Source organism: Diuraphis noxia, unplaced genomic scaffold (assembly GCF_037042655.1).
Source record: "Diuraphis noxia isolate RWA-SAM2 unplaced genomic scaffold, SU_Dnox_SAM2 contig0004, whole genome shotgun sequence".
In the NCBI taxonomy this organism is placed as follows: domain Eukaryota; kingdom Metazoa; phylum Arthropoda; class Insecta; order Hemiptera; family Aphididae; genus Diuraphis; species Diuraphis noxia.
Genome location: NW_028301714.1, coordinates 53800998 through 53820155, shown reverse-complemented (window position 1 = coordinate 53820155; position 19158 = coordinate 53800998). Strand labels below are relative to the sequence as shown.

Sequence of the window (19158 nt, the reverse complement as noted above, 5' to 3'; positions counted from 1 at the left end):
CAATAGAGACGTTGCTAACTGCTAACTAAATGCTAGCTGCTTGGATGGCTGCTTTAATGTTTATTGTTTACATATTTGGCATAAATAGAACGCTATATGAGGCGATGTTTGGCTGCACGGCTAGAATTGGTTTAATGTCATTTAATCTTCCAAATGATGAAATAAAAGAGGTCCTTACGGAAGAAGATTTAGAACAAATTACCAATGAACCAATCACCAAAAAAGACGAAATTGGAAATGAAATTATAGAAATCGCAGGAAAAATTCAGAACTTGGTACTTAAATATTTTTTAATTATTTAACAATAAATTTCCGAATTATAAATATAACACAAATAAAACTAAAATAAAAATATTTAAAAATTATTTTTATAACGTTAAATTATTTTAAATATTTTTTTAGATGATCGTCAATAAAATATTTGTATTGCTCGTAAAAATTAAAAAAAATTAGAAAAACAAGGAGAGAAAATGATGAAACTTTCCTTAGAAAGTTTCTCAGCTTGAAATAGTCACAAGCACAACTTTACGCAGTACGTGTACTATACTGGACGTTGATAGAGCTCGTGGTTCTCCACGATATATACTGGCAGTTGTCACCCAAGTTGAACATGACTTATACAAACTCTGTATTCTAAAAGTTAATTCTTAATGAAAAAAATATATTATTAAAATTAAAAATGTTTTAATTATTTTATAAGTATGGAACATGGTTTTCTTAAATACTATTACACATGCCAAGAAATAGCGGCTTGCGAAGAAAATCTATTAGACATGGACAATGTGATAAAATTAGCAGGTGGTATACAGTTGAAACTGAGGGAAGCAGCTAGTAATAGTTCGGTTGCGGGCCCTCAAGGGTACCAGTGTTGCCATTGTAAGACTGGTTGTAATAATAAGCGTTGTGTCTACCATGGGGCTGAAAAATTATGTAAAATAGTAAATGTCATGGGAATACAACTTGTAAAAACCAAATAAAAAATAATAATGCATTTTTTCTATTTTTAAAAATACCTAGGTCCTACATCATTTTTCAAATTGTAGTAGGTATTTGAGTTTTACGTGCATAACTGGTCTATAACAACAATTACCAGTGTATTTTTGGTAAATAACGTTAATAACCGACGAATAACGTTAATTTCCATCTAACATCATTTACTGTAACATATATAATATATTGTATACCTTTTTTTTCGTGGTATCAAGGACCGGAGTGGAGACTTCTGTTAGCATTACTTCCGCTAGCCGCTAGGTAGTATATACCTAGAAATTATAGATTCAATTCGCAAAATTCCTAAATACTTTTTTTCCATATTATTAATATACTATCAAAAGAAAAATCTAATATCTAATTTTTTACCCAGTTATGTATAAAACCCCTTGGTATTTATACTTTATAAATTATATTAGTACTAAATATAGGTAGGTAGTACTGTTGATAAGTTTTCAACTCATAGTATAAGAGACAGGAGGATAAAAGTTGAAGTTAAGTAAATACAATATTGTGTCACTTACTGTATTTTTTTTTCTAAATTGGTTCTGTTTATTAGCTGTTTTTTAGAAAATTAATGTACTTACCTTGTGTTTTCTTATTTTGATGATAAATTAGGATTTACGGTTTTATTCATTGAGAAATTCAATTAAAAATAAATTTATCTTTCTATAGATAGAAAATACTATATTTTATGCTTTGGTTTGTAGTAAGAAAAAAAACAACAAATTCTGTTTACAGTTCTTATAATTAAAATTGTTAGTTTTGATTAATAGAATTAACTAATAGTTCCTGTACTTATGACTTCGAAAAAAAGAAAAAGAAATCAAAATGATTAAAGACGTTAACATAAAGAAATTATTTTAATCAAATCAAAAAGAACCAAGAATATCTGATCCTGTTTCTAAAATATTTAAATCAGGATTCCGATGAATTTTTGGTTTCAGTCCTTGATTCATATATAGGTACCTACGTGCATTTAAACAATAAACTTATTTAACATGACCAATAATTATTTGTAATTTTGCTGTAGAAGTGTTACGAGAGATATGGATTAATTCAAATCTGGTAGTTGTTCTTAAATAATTGAAAAAAAAAACTACAATTATTTCATATTGTAATAATAATAAATAATTAGGCAAAAATGTTAACAAATTATATATTTGTACTTGACTTCTACGGTAAAAAATGCATAATTTTGGGTCGCTTCCTAAGTGTTAAAATTAAAACATGCTTAAACATTAACATACCGACCCACGTTGTTGGTAACCCTCGTGATTATTAGCGGTTTCAATGACCCCAAAGTCAAAATATATGTGAGGGGTCAGTACGATATAATGTTGGCAGGTATCAAATTATTAGTAATAAGTTATTACTAATAACTAATAAATAATAACTTTGTTATTGACTCGCTTGTGTCGTTTCATTCGCACGATTCAGATGCATAAAATAAATAATCATATATGATATATACGTTTTAATTTTAAAAGAATATACCTACCGGCTGTGATAACTAATAAGTGCATAATTAAAATATACATTTATTTATTGAAATTGATTGAATGTTACATATCTAAAATATATTAAGATTTATAATACGTTAATCGAAATTTTAATTGAAATTCAAATCCAATTACTATTAAAACATACTTCTGTTCGATATCGTAATAAATTGTATACCAGACTACATTTTTATTTTACGTTGATATTTTAATAATGATCAATAAATAAAATGTATTTCGTAACACTGAATTTTTAATGGTTTGGTTCGTATTTGATCGAGTAAATCGTATAATAGTGATTCTAGAATGAAAACAAATTTAATATATTCATTTTATTTTATTATTTTTCAAAGTTTTGCATACCATAGCTACTATACTATTAAAAGACGCGCAATAGTATTTATCAATTGAATTCGAAATATATTTTTCATTTATGTATATATTATATCATTCTATCTATAATTTACAAATTAATGTGAACATACTTATAAGTTACGTGTAAATAAATATTACAACTGATAAGTAATAAGTAATAAAAATAATAATTTTATATTGGTTACCTACCTATATAAACAAAATGAAAAAACTTTCGAACTATATCAGTAGCGATTTATGCACAACAATTTGACGATCTTTGATGAAATTTGTAGTGTAAAAATTATGTCGACATTATTTGAATGTTTAATGTTATTAGAATTTGTTTAAAATATAACACGAGCATAAGTAGATAGTAGGTATATAGTAAGTACTTACACGCTATACATTATTGAATTACCTATTTATAATTTTAACTGGTGAAGTTGGCATAAAAGTATAAAAATTATTTTTCGGTATTATGGCTTATGAGTTATTATATATTATTATATATATATTATTATTATATTATATTATTTCTTTTATGCAAAAAAAAGTGTTAACTCATTAACTGGAGTCAAACAATTATTATTTAATACTCTGAGGGAAGATTTTTAAAAGTGACTTCTATTAAACGCACCCTTTACCTACTTATACAATCTAAATATTGTTCCATCATGAGGTATTGTTCGAATATTCCGATTAAGGCTCTAACTCTATTATGATCCACAGAAACGCTATGGTATTATTTTATATTTATACATGTTTAATCTTAAATTGTAAAACAATTTAAACAATTTAATAACAGAAATATTTTAAAGGGTCTTTGCAATATACGCAACTTGTACATGCACTTTTTCAAAATTAAAATAGTTTGATTTCAAAAAATTTCGAGTTAGTTTATTTATAAATTCAATTTTTCTTTTAATAATTCCATTTATCTTCCAAAATTATTATCGACATGTGCATTGTCATTTACACAATAATATAAAAGAAAAACATAATATAACCGTTATAATATACTTAAGTTAATACTAATAAGTAATAATTAATAAACTAATAACTGTCAACTGACAGATATCGATGACTGTAATATTAACAATAATTTATTCTTTTTTTTCGTACAGAAAAATATTGTTTAAATCCATTTAAATCAGACAGTTTTTCTACGATTATTTAGGTAATTTATCATGGTGTACTAATTAAACCCATTTTTAAAAATTATTTTGTGAGAAGTTCTTTAAGCTTAAAACTGCATCATCTTTAAATGCATCCTGTAATATAATAGCAATTTTTTGTATATTGTACACATTTGAATATCTTAATATATATATTAATAATTTAGCGTTGTGAATTTATATTTCATAAAAGTATTTTTTTTTCAGATTTAATAGCGTTACCGAACGATGATGTGGTTTAATGTTAAGTGTACGACATTGTATTTGAGGAAGAGAGGGAGATAAGTATTGATTTCTATATTCTATGTATTGGTATTTAATATTATAAGTTTACACGCCCAAATATCAAAATAAAGATAATCTCACTTTATAATCATTGTATTTTAAAATGCATGATATTCAAATTAGATGCGTATTACTTAACTATCGGTTATACGATCCGTCGTATTGTCATTATATCCAAACTAAGGCCAGTTCAAACATAGTCAACAAAAAAACCACTCATTCACGTTACTGAATCTGTGCTGGTATATCGTATTATTTACCTACATTTAATTTCTAATTATCAATATATTTGACTTTTGACTAGTTATAAGCATAATATCTCTCGACTGATAGATTGAATAGAAAAGAAACCCACTTTGCTCGATGACACTTAAACACGACATGACCTCACATTGTGATTACAAAATAAATTATTTTTCATGGGGATTACCTTCGGGAGAGATGTTCATTTACGATACTTTGAATTGATATTCTAACCATCAATTGTGAAAATCTAATATTATAATTACTTATTACATTTTCTATTAAACCTGCTAACTTGGTCAGTATGTAATGCCTAAGATTCTAAATTTATGCAGTGTGTATACCTAATGGCTAATATACGTGGAATATTTTAACTGTATGGTCTTTATAATGATATAAGCATAACGCGTGTCCTGATTTAGATGACTAGGAACTGTTAAAAATGAAATTTCACAGTTAGTAAAGTACCTTGTCAGTGTCAAGGAGTAAAGTTTAATACATTTTTAATATGTCAATTTATTTTTATTATCAAAAAAGTGTATAATGTTATAATAATATAACATAGGTAGTATACAAAATAATATGTAAAATCAATTTAATGAAAAAAACATTTTCAAGAAACTTTAAAATATTGAGACTTGAGGAGCGTGTTATACTTATCCGAATATGATAAAAAAAAAAATCATCTGTTCTGAAATAAAAGGTAAGTAGTAGGTACATTCTTCCACATATTATCCTCTCATACTTGTAAACTTCTAATCCATCCTACGTTTCTATAATTCTCTAATTTTACCTATATATCTGTTGAATGTTTTATATAATATAATATAATATTATAAAATATCGTTGCTTATGCATCGTAGTACTACAGGTTAAATTTCAATTTTGTTTACTTTAGGGGCTTGTTTATCACACCTCTGATGACTTTAATAATTGTTTGCATCTCATAATATTATTACACCATATTTTATTGACGAATTGTCATTTAATCAGGTTGATTTCGCTAGTATACCGCGCTGGAATGATCGCACACATACATATTTAAAAAAATAAATGTTATAAATTAGGTATATTTTAAAAATATCCATATCTTTGGCATCTTTTACTTCAAATTGTAGGTTCCAACCTGCCTCTCTCCCATCCACCGAATTACTCGTATGCGACACACTAATTTGAAGACTAATAATAGAGCTGCAGTTGTAGGTAGATAGGTAGATACGGTGACATCGTATTTAATTTGTACGTATTATTAAAACTATTTGTCAGTACTTTTGCTTTAACTTTTAATGTTATACTCATAAGATACGAATTTGTATAAAAGTATATTCGTTTGAGTGATTCGCACAATAAGTAGCTACGTTAAATTATACTATCAACACATTTTATATATAATATATATTTAAATCATTTAATGTATTATGTATATTGTATACTTAAAAAATAAAACGAATTTTGCTTTGATATCAAAGCAAGTATTAGTAATAGTAATAATATAAACGATCAATGATATTATATATTATAATATGTTATTATCGTGTTGTGACAATTTGACCTTTAAACTATCGTTGTAGTATCATGTAAAATACATCGTGTTGACTACAAACCTGCAAGCTTTTATATTGCAAATATATTGCACATAAAATAATAATACGACAGTCAATATATAAGTACCTAATTTAGCAAGTACTGAAATACTGCATGGTTACATTATTATATAGGAAACAAAAACGAAAAATTATGTATTAACAAATTCCCACTCGTAAATACGAAACATGTAAACCACGGGGTAGGTACTATATTAAATATAATACACTGTTGTCACTATTACATCTTAATTACAACTATTTAATATTATTTATCTGGTATATTATGTGTAATGTTTATGTCTACAATGTAGATGACTGTTTTCAGTTTGTTTTAAGTATTAACCGTCCTCTAGGTTTCCATACATTATTATAATAATATTATATTACTATATAGGTACTAGGTACATAAAAATGTTATTTATGTACTGTTTGTAAGTCTTGTGTAAGTTTTAGTTGAGTGGAGTAAAAAATCACATAACATAATATTAAAGCAATATGCTTATTATCTATTGGGTCTACCTATTAACCAGTAATATTTCAAAAAAATATTTTGAACTTCAGAATATAAGATTAAGATATTATCAGAGGTGGTCAAATGGAGGGGGTGAGTAGATCCCTTTTTTCAATATTTACAATAATTTATACATAGATATAAAATAGTAAACTTAAATTATATGTTTAAAGATCAAAAATACCTATAACATATGTTAATAAATCAGCCACGCCCCATCATACAAATAGTCATACACCATGAAAAAATCATTTGACCGCTAATGGATGTGTTGCTATTATTCAAAAAGAGTAATAATGTACCAAATAATGCAGCAAGATTATTTAAAAAAAAGTTGTAATGTAATACAATCATCGAATACTAAAATAGTTCAAACTAGATTTTTATGTTGTTTCCAGAACAATAATTAGTGTAGGTACTAGGTACCATGTATATTTGCAAAATAAATTCAGTTTTTATTTTTTGACATACTATATTAAAAATTTGTTATAGAAATCTGCTTGACCTATTATGGACATTTAAATAATATCAACGAGTGTAGTGATTGTACGTAAGCATAATAGATAAGGCTGTATTGAATTTTTTTAAAACTACATTATAACATAAATAATTATCAGTTTGATCTATAATCTTAGATTCATAGGTTAGGCGAAAATTTACAGTTTGATCAAGTTTAACTTAAGAAATTGAATATTTCAAAAACTATAAATAATTATAAAACTGACTTACTTATGTAATTTTAAGTCCTTAAAAATTATCATATTTCATTATAAAATTATATTTTTATGAATTTTTATCATTACCATTTATAAGTTTCTTTCTTTTTTGAATGAGAGCATACAGTTTGTTTTTATACTCTTAGAAAAATATTTTTGAAGTATTTTAATGTCTTGAAAATTTAATTTGAAGGTCAAAAGGGTGGTAAATCAAATATAAATATTTAAAGTTCTGATGTGCGGAGTTAGTACAGCGGTACAGGAATTTTCCGCAAAATATTCATCCACTCCTTCATTCATATTTTAAACTTTAAATACTTATAAGTTATAACTAATTTACTACTCATAAGAAATTCAATTATAATTTTCAACATAACATTGAAATACTTCGAAAAATATTAAATTATACAGATTATGAAATTAAAAATGTAGGTTGTCAATTGTAATTACTCAATAGTCATTCTTAAAAGTCAAAAAGTTAAAAAATAATAATAATTATAAAAAAAAGTAAAAACTCTAATATACTGTTTTTTTTTTTTTTTAAATCTTGTTTTTAATGAATTCAGAAAAGATAACAATATTTTCAAGTATGTTCTAAGTTTTTGAACTAATGATCTTTGTTAAAAATAACACCATGTATAGACATTTTAAATCATATAGGACTTTGCATGCTCGTGGGTATTGCGCTCTTATTCAATTGTTTTCAGCCATGTACATTAATAATTATAGCATAATATATTATCTAGCTAAAAAAAATCATATTCACAGATTAAAAAATTAAAAATACGACATGCTATCGTATGTATACATTTATTAATATAGGGGTATTAACTATTGGGTAATATCTCAAACAACAATGCCTGACCCCCGGAGGCCTATTCCCAGAGAAATAGAAAACACATGTTCGATTGAAAGTCTATGGAACTACACGTTACTCGGGTATTATTTTTGACTTTTACAAACATATTAATTCTCAAACCGTTTTCGTCTAACTATTCGACTTCACATACCTACATAATATATCATAATATATCATAATATTTCATAATATTTAAACGCGTTATTTTATTATAACAACATAATATTGTTATTTATTGATTATTATATTTTCGTGCTCTGCGACAATTCGTTATTATGGCGGTCGTTATGTGAATCTGCGTCGTATTATATTTTAATAACGTACTTTCAATAGTATACCTACAACCACAGTTGCTTAAAACCCATAACAGTAATCGTGTTATGGCGCATAATATGCTAAAATACTTAGAAATTCAAACGGAAATCGATTACATTTCGTGACGACATCCGCTCCTCTTTTGCCGCGTTCGTCTCGTACAAGTCACGCGCCGGTCTGCCAGCGAATAAAACTTTTAATATTATTACCTTACCATCAACGTTGTTATACAAACCAGCGATCGATCGATCAATCGTCGGACCAAATAGTGCGGAGCGCGTGACGCGAGTTTCCGGTGGAAATTTCAATTTGTCGGACGGCCTCCTCGCGATGGCACCCGATAAACGACCGGCGGTCATATCGCTCGTCCGCTGTGCCTATTATATATCCGTTTGAATATATACATATATGTATATGTATGTATATAGCGTCGGTTGTTAAATAATATAATAATAATAATGGGTTGTGTCACGGACCGCGGCGGCACTGCAGTTGTTGTTCTCCTCTGCAGTCCTCGGTCGTCTGTTTTACCACGGTCGCCTTCACCACTACGACCGTGGTATATGTACCGCCGCGGTTCGCCGTCGTCGTATATACCTAGTATTACATATATATATGCATATTACTATACACAGATCGAGATCTAAAGATACGCTGCAGTCCTGCCGGGAACGACCGACGTCTCCGAGGTCAAAAGGTGCGCGCAGTCTCCGAGAAGAAGAATATAACACTGCCATCGCCACTCCTCCTCTCCCGCCGTGCTCACCATCACCACCGCACAAGTTATATTATATTATTATGTATTATAATATTATATGGGTACCGTTCGCACGCCACCGCATTAGTTATGCGCCTCCCCAGCATCCGTCCTCCCCTGCAGCAGTCTCCCGGTGGACCACGGGGGCCTCAGGACGCGCACATATGTTCCCCGTGTACCTGCATTGGGTATAATATATAGAAACAACAATAACATGGCATATATATACCACGTTAGAGAGACGCTCGTTTTCGTATCTATATAGCAGCTGGTGCGATGACGTGACGCGGGAAATGCATTCGCGCAACAATTAATGCGATATAAAATATATTGTTTATATTATAGATACATATTAATATATTATTACACGTATGTATAATAGAATAATTATCGTGAATATGCCCACACGCGTGCAACAGGTGTACGGCCTGTACGGGAGAAAACCGACGAAAACATAGTGATATTATGGTGGGACCTCGTTGTCAAGGCCGCACACCTCCTTATAATAATATTTCCAAAGATTGATATAGATAGTTACGCGTATTTTGATGCAGCAATATTCTGCTATTATACTTAATAAATATTATTTCAACGTGTTGTCGTGACCTGATTTATGAATTAATATTTTCAAGGGAGGGAGTTAATACTATTATGTGATCGAAGAACACGGAAAAACTGAAACATATGATTTATTGAAATGCTAATTAGAAATTTGTATACTTAACATAAGATCTAAATCATCTAATTAGAAAGGGACGCTGTGATTATTACAGAAATGTAAAATCTGGTGGAGTTGGATAAAAGTACTGTATTTAGTATTTACTACCAAAAACTAAACGGACTCTGGTTGTTTTCCATCACTTCGATGTATAAGTTACTACCTAATCTATAACAGTGGTTCCCAAAGTGTGTTCCTCAAAATCTAAGGGTTTCGTACTTTCGTGTAACAATCTCAAAGATTCCGTAAGATTTATGAGAGTATTTTTTATTTAAATAAATACAATTTCGAAATGAAAATTTTTTTTTTAAAACCATTGTGATAAATAAATTAATAATCATGAACAATTCATTTAAATGTGTTTAAACTATTGGTTTTTCAATAAATAATTGAAGAATTGTGTTTGTGTTGGAATTAGAAACATTTAGGTTTTAATACAAAAACTATTAAGAACAAGAAAAGAGATGATGTGTGGCAAATAAAACTAGTACCTACTTATTGGCATCCTAAACCTAAAAATGACCTTTGACAATGAAACCACGGAGTACTCCATTCACCCTTGCTTATTTTGCCCACTAAAGAACTTCCACAGTATTACACTGCACCCGCTACAGCTGTCAACTGCTTTTCAATATTAGCGCATCATCCCAAATTATCACGTCAAATTCAGTGGCGTGTCCAGAACTTTTTTTGTGGATGGGCCACAAAAATTAAGTTCAGAATGGTTTTACCCCCTCCTCATACTTTCATTGAGCATCGGACTTACACTAGTCTAGTACTTATATAAAAATGTGGGTGGGCACTGGGCACATGCCCACTGGGTCCACCCCCTAAACACGGCACTGGTCATATTACAAATGGAAATAAAAAAACGCACAACATACAACCTTAAAAGGACTAGAAAATTTGAGTTCAAGGGAAATGATTTTTCAAGTTCAAAGAGCTTTAGTGCATTTTTTCAATTTGAGCATAAAAGCTTAAAAACCGATCAAACGTGAATTTTATAATTTATATTCATAACTCATAAGTTTCCATTTTGAATTCATCATTTGTTGCACGTTGGATTGTTGCAGTTGTCCGGCAATATTGTTAAAATAATGAGCAATAGCAGATTAGCAGCTCTGTTGTGTTGATTAGTTGAAGTATTCTGATGAGGCTGACATTGCTGACGCATAACGTATAAGTGCATAACGCACCGATATTTTGGCATCCCGTGTTTCACTCTTCAGTATAATTAGACCCAAACCAGATTTTTTTTTTGACATGCATTTTGTCGATAAATTTTCATTAGTTATACCTACAATTGTTACCTCTATTACCAACACGGTTATATTAATATTATACATAACGAATCGGAATACGTAGATTTGAGTTTGTAGAGTGGCAGAGTGCAGACGGCTCCCCGCGAGGTTTGTATGAAATACGATATGCGATCGAGTGGTGGCGCGAATAAGATAAAATATACCAATCACTCATGCACATATCAATAGGAAATTTAACAAGTTTTATAATATAGTGATAGTATTATGGTCATAATGGGATTTGAATTCGTACAATCGTGGACATTATATTTATTTAATCATTATAAATTTTAAATGTATACGCAGTGACACAACCAATTGGAGGGGGGTTATACCCTGCAGTAAAATTACTAGAAATACGCGGGTATACACGCGTATACCCACGTATACCTTTAAAAATGTATTATTGAATTACCAATTGTCTTATAGTTGTAATCGTTAGAAAAAATGTATAAGATCAATTTTTTACCGCATACATGGCAAACAGAACGAAATTATGTGATAAAAAGTAAGTTCTAACTCCAATACTCCATCTTATCCTATGGCATGGCGTAAATATGTCTGATAACCTTTTTTGGGGAGGGGGGGTAGATAAATCAATTTAAATATAAATACGCGGTGGTATACCCCCCGACCCACCATAAGTTAATTTTATGTTTGGTGAGAAATTTTTTTTTTTGAGGGAGAGAGGATTAAGCTCTCCACCCCTCTCCCCTCAATATACGTCTATATGCTGAGCCCTAGAAAAAAATTACGAATACATCACTGGTTGTGACCCCTCCCAACATGTTTTTAAAAGTCAAATATTTCAAAGTGAAGACCTTATTTTTGTTAGTTTTTTTTATACGTATAACTTCTCCCGAATATAAATCCTAGTTGATTTATTTTTTATAGCTACTTTATCTAAGTAAATTTTATAATATTTTTATTAAAATTAGACTGTTATAAGTGATAATTGATTAGGCGTTAAAAGAGTTATATATACCTAGTACCGTACAAGCACAGTATAGTCGTATATATAATATTATATAGTCAACTGAACAGGTCATTAATTATTTTGGACTATGTAGACATATTATAAAGTTAAGTATTGTTTGTCAAGTGCTAAGTAGAGCGCTGGGCCATGTACAGTCGAGATGCAAGCTTTGAGTACCCGGATGATGGAAGAGTTTTGATATGAAGCTGTATAGGTTGATAAGATTGTTGGGATTATGTCGCATTTCGTTGTAGAGCCTGGCAAGTCTAGATATAATAATAATGAGGCAATGAATAGAATAAATAGATTTCATCTATTCAGTGACTATAATTCGTATGGTTTTCTGTAAGGTCTACGTGTAATAAATTGTTGATGGCATCATGACATGACAAGAAGTTTTAGCAACCATGAGTATATAAATGGTTCGTATTTACTAATAAGACAGAAAATGGCAAATACCGTACGGCTAGATTGCCAGATTGATTGTGGGTATACTTGTATGATATATTTTATATAATATTAAACCAGTGCAGAGTTATAACGTGAAAACAATAATTCATGCAATATCTATATTCAATGCCAGTTTGTATTATTAATTTATCTATATTTAATATAATGTATAATAAACATTTAGCGAGGTGTACAATTTATCAGCAGCAGACGTCTCCAGAAAAGTAATAATATCATAAAAATAATAGTAGAATATTACATTAAAGTGGTGAGCATTGGTGTGTTAATACTTTTTAAGGTTCTATTCCATCACACTTTTCAATTTTCAGCAACTTACGTAAAGTTAACTCAGAGATGAATGAAAATTCGGAACGAATAAAATCTTTTTATATCGCCTTACCTGTGTAAACGCGTAGTGTATATTTCTATAATAATAGTGAAAATATAGGTGTATATTTTATGCAATGATAACTGACCAAATTATTATAAATAGTAATATCATACTATAAAACGAATATATATTTACAAGTATTACGCTGCACGAATTATACTACGGTCAAAAATAAGCTTATTAGGTAGAAATGTGGAATCCCGCGTGCAATTGATCTCTAACGTCTAATTTGGCCCGTCAAACCACATTATAATATATTATAATACATTAATACCTATGCAAATTGACTTGCACATGGACATAACAATGTGTTCGGGTGCTCATATAATATATCATTTAATTATATATATTATAATATGTGATGCACGCAACACATATTATTATGTATATTATATTATCTACCGTGTACGCTCCGAAAGTCTGAATTTTCTATAGAAACCATCTACCATCATTGCTGACAAATTACCGGCATTAACACACAGTTATATTTATAGTTTATATATACCTAAGTACCCAAGACTACTGTGCAACATTTTCGGTACTATATCATTATGCTTCTGATCTATTATAATATAAATGAATATACTATAAGAATGTTTTCAGTATTTCTTTTTGATTTCATGAGCCAATATATACAGAGTGATTCACTAAAAGTGCATAACTATTTTTTCTATAAAACATTTACCAAAAATATATTCAAATTATTCAATTTACAATCTATGCAATGGTATAATAAGTAAGTGTGATGACAAAATAACATTAACTACAGAAAAGGAAGGCTCCCAGCAGTGCCTCCTAACAAGAAATTAGGGTTTTAATATTTTAGTATTTTCTTTTAGTTAATATAATATTTAAGAATATATTTGCAATTAATTAGATTTTCTATACCATTAAGAAGTGTCCTGTATCGAGGACATTTATGACATGTATTAATTTATTCAATGGAGAGTCGATTTTATTTCACGAAAATTTTTAATTGATGACTTTTTTGAAAATATTAAGGTATCTAAATTCTTAATCGCAATTTAAGTGGGCATAATTGGTGAATCACACTGTTTAAGTATACCTAATACCTATGTTATATTATTCCTTTTTTTTTCATTTTACTTGCCATGTCTTGACATTTCCTTTTTTTTTTTTATTATTAGAATTCTTGTTTCGATTATTCATTTATATGGTTTCCAGAAGTAATTATTCGTCTTGACAACACTGTAATTATAAAATACAAGACGCGTATTATTATATATTATTACACGTACGAACCTGTTCTTGGTTTTATTAATGTGGAGGGAAAAAACCACACAATAACAACATAATATGTATATTGTATACAGTATACCAGTGTACCTATACTTTATACCTATACAAGCTATAGTACCTATGGGCTATGGATCACACATCTGATAAAAATATAGAACGACGACCATGGATGTTGGATTCAGAAATGTACTTAACTTCTTTTCTGTGACTTTTAACTTGATAGTTATTTAATAAATTGTGGACGGTTTTGAATTTAACCAAAAACCTAATTAAAATTAGATTGGTAATCACTGTAGGCCTGATCATATATTTAGTGGGAGAGAGGGGACTAGACCATTTGACCACAGGCTCCATTTCAGGAAAATTTCTAGTGGACCCCCACTAGATGGACTTTTTTTTTAATTAGATAATAATGCCATAAGCATTAGGATTACTTCGATTACATTGTTACCCATTAGCCTACCTCTAAACTTTTCTGAAATCTCTAAAAATCTATTAATATCATACCTAATCATATGCTGTTTACATTTATTATCATAGCTAAAATAAATAACAATACCTATTTGAGAAATATAAACTTATTTTTCTAAAATCTGGGATATATAGACTTAATTAAACATAATAGTGTTGAATTATGTGTTCTATCTACTTATATATATATATATATATATATATATATATATATATATATATATATATAGTATACCTTACCTATATTATGAAATAATTTCAACATTAAAAATAGTTAAATTAGTTTTATGATAGTTTCTTGTTATGCTATAATGTTTTTTTTAGTATAAAATTATAACCATTATTAGAACAGCGACGTTACCGTAACTCCAATATAGTCCAATGCAACACATATGGGGATAAACCTCACGAAATGTCCTAAGAGAATCAATTAAATATAAAATTGTATAGCGAATAGTATCCTATTAGTTTAAAAGATGTATAATTGTGTTTTAGTATCTTATTACTGTTCCCTATCACAAACTCACTTTTTAGGAAGATTTATCAAAATATTTGATAGTTTATATTTTTAAAATACATATTCAATTTATATAATTTATACCAATTAATATTGTGATTTAAGATGATCAAATAAACAAAAAAAATATAAAGTATCATTTTACCCTGGTTTAGACTAATGTCCAAAGTTCTAGAAAAAAGGCAATATCATGAGTTTGAATAGAAGTTTGGTCAAATTTGCTAAAAATTTTTAAATATCTGCGACTATATTTTATTATATCATGACGTCATTATGATTCAGAGGCCACATTAAATTCATTTTCTTCTGTTACCAACAAATTTAGGGACAACTCTAGTCTCTGTCCTCTGTCACTGTAACATAATAGACAAATGGGGGATGTTGTGTTTTGTCTATAATATGATAATATGTAAAGGGAAACATATAATATTACGACTGATTTAAGAATTTACAAATACATTTTGGTTATCTGACTTATGTAATTAATACGTTGTATAACAACGTGTATTTGTATATTAATAAATAATAATTAATAATTATAGTCATTACTCATTTTCGATTTGATCATAAACGCTTTTCGTAATTTATAATGTATAATTAAAGTATTTACTTAGTTCGCAACAATAATGCCACGTTACATAACCAATTACAGGCACTAAATATTTAATGAAACAAAAGTGAACTATATTAATGGTCCCTTAAACATGATAAGTATAGGTCTATTAAATTACTGTAATCAATTTTATATGCAGCTAGGAATAAAGTTAGTGAAGTAAATTTTTTAAGTTAACCTTTAATAAATCTTTAAAGTCCTTGTAATCATTATAATAAATAATCTCGCTGTTAAAAGATAGAATAGGCATTAGGCAGTAAATACCTACTAATGATTTTAGATACCTATTGGTATGGCGGGGAGTCTGATATAATTATTAATAGGTATCTAATTGATATTATACAGTCTGCGCAGATATTGTATGCCATAAAATTGCAGCAGGTTAATAGTGGCATACACAGTAAAATAGAAAAAAACAAAACAAAAACTCGACTCTTCCATCACAGGTGGATTATCGAAATTGTTTTTAAAAACATAAACACTTTTTTATTGTCTTTTTACGGTGACTGGGTGAGTATATTTTGGACAACGACAATAAGCCAATAACACTTTATATTAAAAGGTGTTAGTAAATAATAAGGACACTATGTCCTTATTGATTTGTTTATTTGTTGTAATAATTAATAATTACGGGCTATGATGCCACGTAGATTTTAGCAACGCCGATATATTGCTCCGATTACGCGACCGGAACGCATCGGCCCGAAAACATTGTGGTACCGATAACAGCGATAACACATAAACGTTATCAAAGCATCTAAAACTATTATCAGTTGTAAATTAAAAAGTTATTGCTTGCAGTAAATTAATAATAATATGCTAAATAGTAAATAGTTATGCAGACATACAGTTTCTTAATTGTTATTTAATGTCTCTAACGCAATTGTCGGTCGGCGTACAATACGCACTATACGGTTTAAGTTATCGGAAGAGTTTAAAACTTAGATTATAATTCTATATAGATTTATAGATATGTCTGATCGTGTAATGAAATAGAAAACGTACTCACATTGAACTTTGGAGAGATTTACAACTTGTGATAATGGAAGTCGACGACGAACACGTTTACGAATTCTCGACGGTAAAAGGTCAGTGGTCATTAAACGAATCGCCCACCGTCACGGTACATCTAAAAATGTCATTTTGTGACGAGGCGGCTGACGATCAGGAACGGATGGCGTTACAGGTAACTGCGATCGTGGACACTGTCGGTGATTGTGTAGCGTACGAGGGATTTGTTACCGGTGACAAGGCTGCTGACCAGACCCAACGTTCGAGAGTCCGTAATGACGACGATAAGTCGTCAGCCGTTCGCGTCTGGTTAAGGGACGCACGAGCGGCTCTAGTTGGCATTAGCGACAAGCCGATGACAGAGGAATACGAATACCATTTGCGACGGGAAGATAATGACCGACTGCTGACATTGGCATGGAAAATCAAACTCAAACCATTCGGCTTGTCGACACTTGGTTTGGTTCAGTTGACGAAGGTGAATTCGAGCTCAACTGCTACAGTGTCATTGGCGTGCACTTCGTTCATCACACCACTGATTAGCATGCTGGCTGCCGAGAGGAAGCATCAACAACTGTTAGATCACGTGGCCGCGGACCGTGAACAACACCAGTTAGAAGACAATCGACGGCTACTGAACCAAATGCAATTGATGGCTGACAGCCGACAGATAGAGGACCAACAGCTAATGGCACGATTCATAGAGGTGTTGAATGCTAAGAAGCGGCGGATATCCGAATTGCAACAAAAGTTGGCTGAGTTGAAGCTAGAACAGAACATGCAGCAGCCGGTGGCCATTGCTGTTGAACAAGAAAAAGTGATAGTTCGACAACGGCGGGGACGTGGAACCTGTCGTGGTCGACCCGGGCCGATAAAAAAAATCAGACGATCCACAACTCATGGTGAGAATATGAAAAAATCGCATTCCTCTCCATTCCAAGACAACTATACTGCTCTACCATGCGTCAGTAGTGTTAATTCTCCTGGGTTGGAGAAAGAGGACAAATTAATTTGTGACAATATTTCTAATAATGTAGTAGTAGATCCTGAGAAGTCCCCAATGTCCACTTCAATACCAGTTTCTCCTACAATACCAGTTTCCCCTATCTTGCCAGTATTTAGTACAAATGAGGATGTACCAGTCGATCCCAGGTACTTTGCTGACACTCAAATAGATTCACCTAATAGTTCACCAACGTGGTTGCAACAGCCATTGCATGTTTCACCATCTCCTCTGTTGCAGTCTACAATAAACCAACACGGTGAACACCAACTACCAATAAAAAAATCTGTGCTCGATGACTTATGGTCTGGAATTGTATAACTAGTAGTTCTAACAAATTGCATTACAATCTACCTTTTTTTTTTTTATTTACAAGTGTTTTTTAGTTTTAAGACATTTTCATGTTTGTGTCATTGTTATTGCATAATGCATACTACAGTTACCTATTCCTTAGGTATAAGTTTATATATTATTATATAAAAACTGTATAAGTAATTTATGTTTGAATATCAATACTTTTAAACAGAATAGTATTATTTGTGAGAAGGTTACCATAAACTGTGTATTCATTTTTATGATTTATTTAACAAACTATGTTTTGTTTAAAATATATTTTTGTACTAGTATTGGTAAATGTATTAATCATCAATTGCTGTGAACAAATTTTAATGTAAATTAAACTCTTCAGTTTGATATTATTTTTAAATTTTAATATGATAAATTAATTATTTATGAATATTTTATAAATGTTAAAGTTACAAAATAAACTTATTTTATTTTCTAATGTAAACAATAATAGGTAATTAAAGTAAATGCATATATATATATATATTATAATTACAATGTTATTAAATATATTGATATAAAATTATATTATGTTACTGTTCAGATATTTACACACAACTAGGAAAATACATAAATTAATAGATTTCTTACAAGCCAATTAGTACGACAGAGTTAAAAAAATTATTCAATAGCATTCTTGACATTAAGAAGGCTTTCTCACAAACTTATACCATAATTCAGTGTGAAACACTAGGATTTAATTAATAATACATTTATATAAACAAATCATAAAATAATTCTAATTAAAATGTATATAAGTAACCTGAAATATTATTTTTAACATTTAAAATATTCAAATCAATGTA

The 19158-nt window shown here is 29.7% G+C and overlaps 1 protein-coding gene and 1 pseudogene across 1 annotated transcript; both read left to right on the top strand.

The window, feature by feature from the left end:
* The first annotated feature begins 470 nt into the window (after positions 1 to 470).
* LOC149056194 (uncharacterized) lies at positions 471 to 1007 on the top strand (annotated as a pseudogene).
* A 15760-nt stretch (positions 1008 to 16767) lies between these two features.
* LOC149056193 (uncharacterized) lies at positions 16768 to 18878 on the top strand. Its single transcript, XM_089226173.1, has one exon. The coding sequence runs from the start codon at positions 17036 to 17038 to the stop codon at positions 18326 to 18328; it is 1293 nt and encodes a 430-aa protein (XP_089082299.1). The 5' UTR covers positions 16768 to 17035; the 3' UTR covers positions 18329 to 18878.
* Positions 18879 to 19158: the final 280 nt, after the last annotated feature.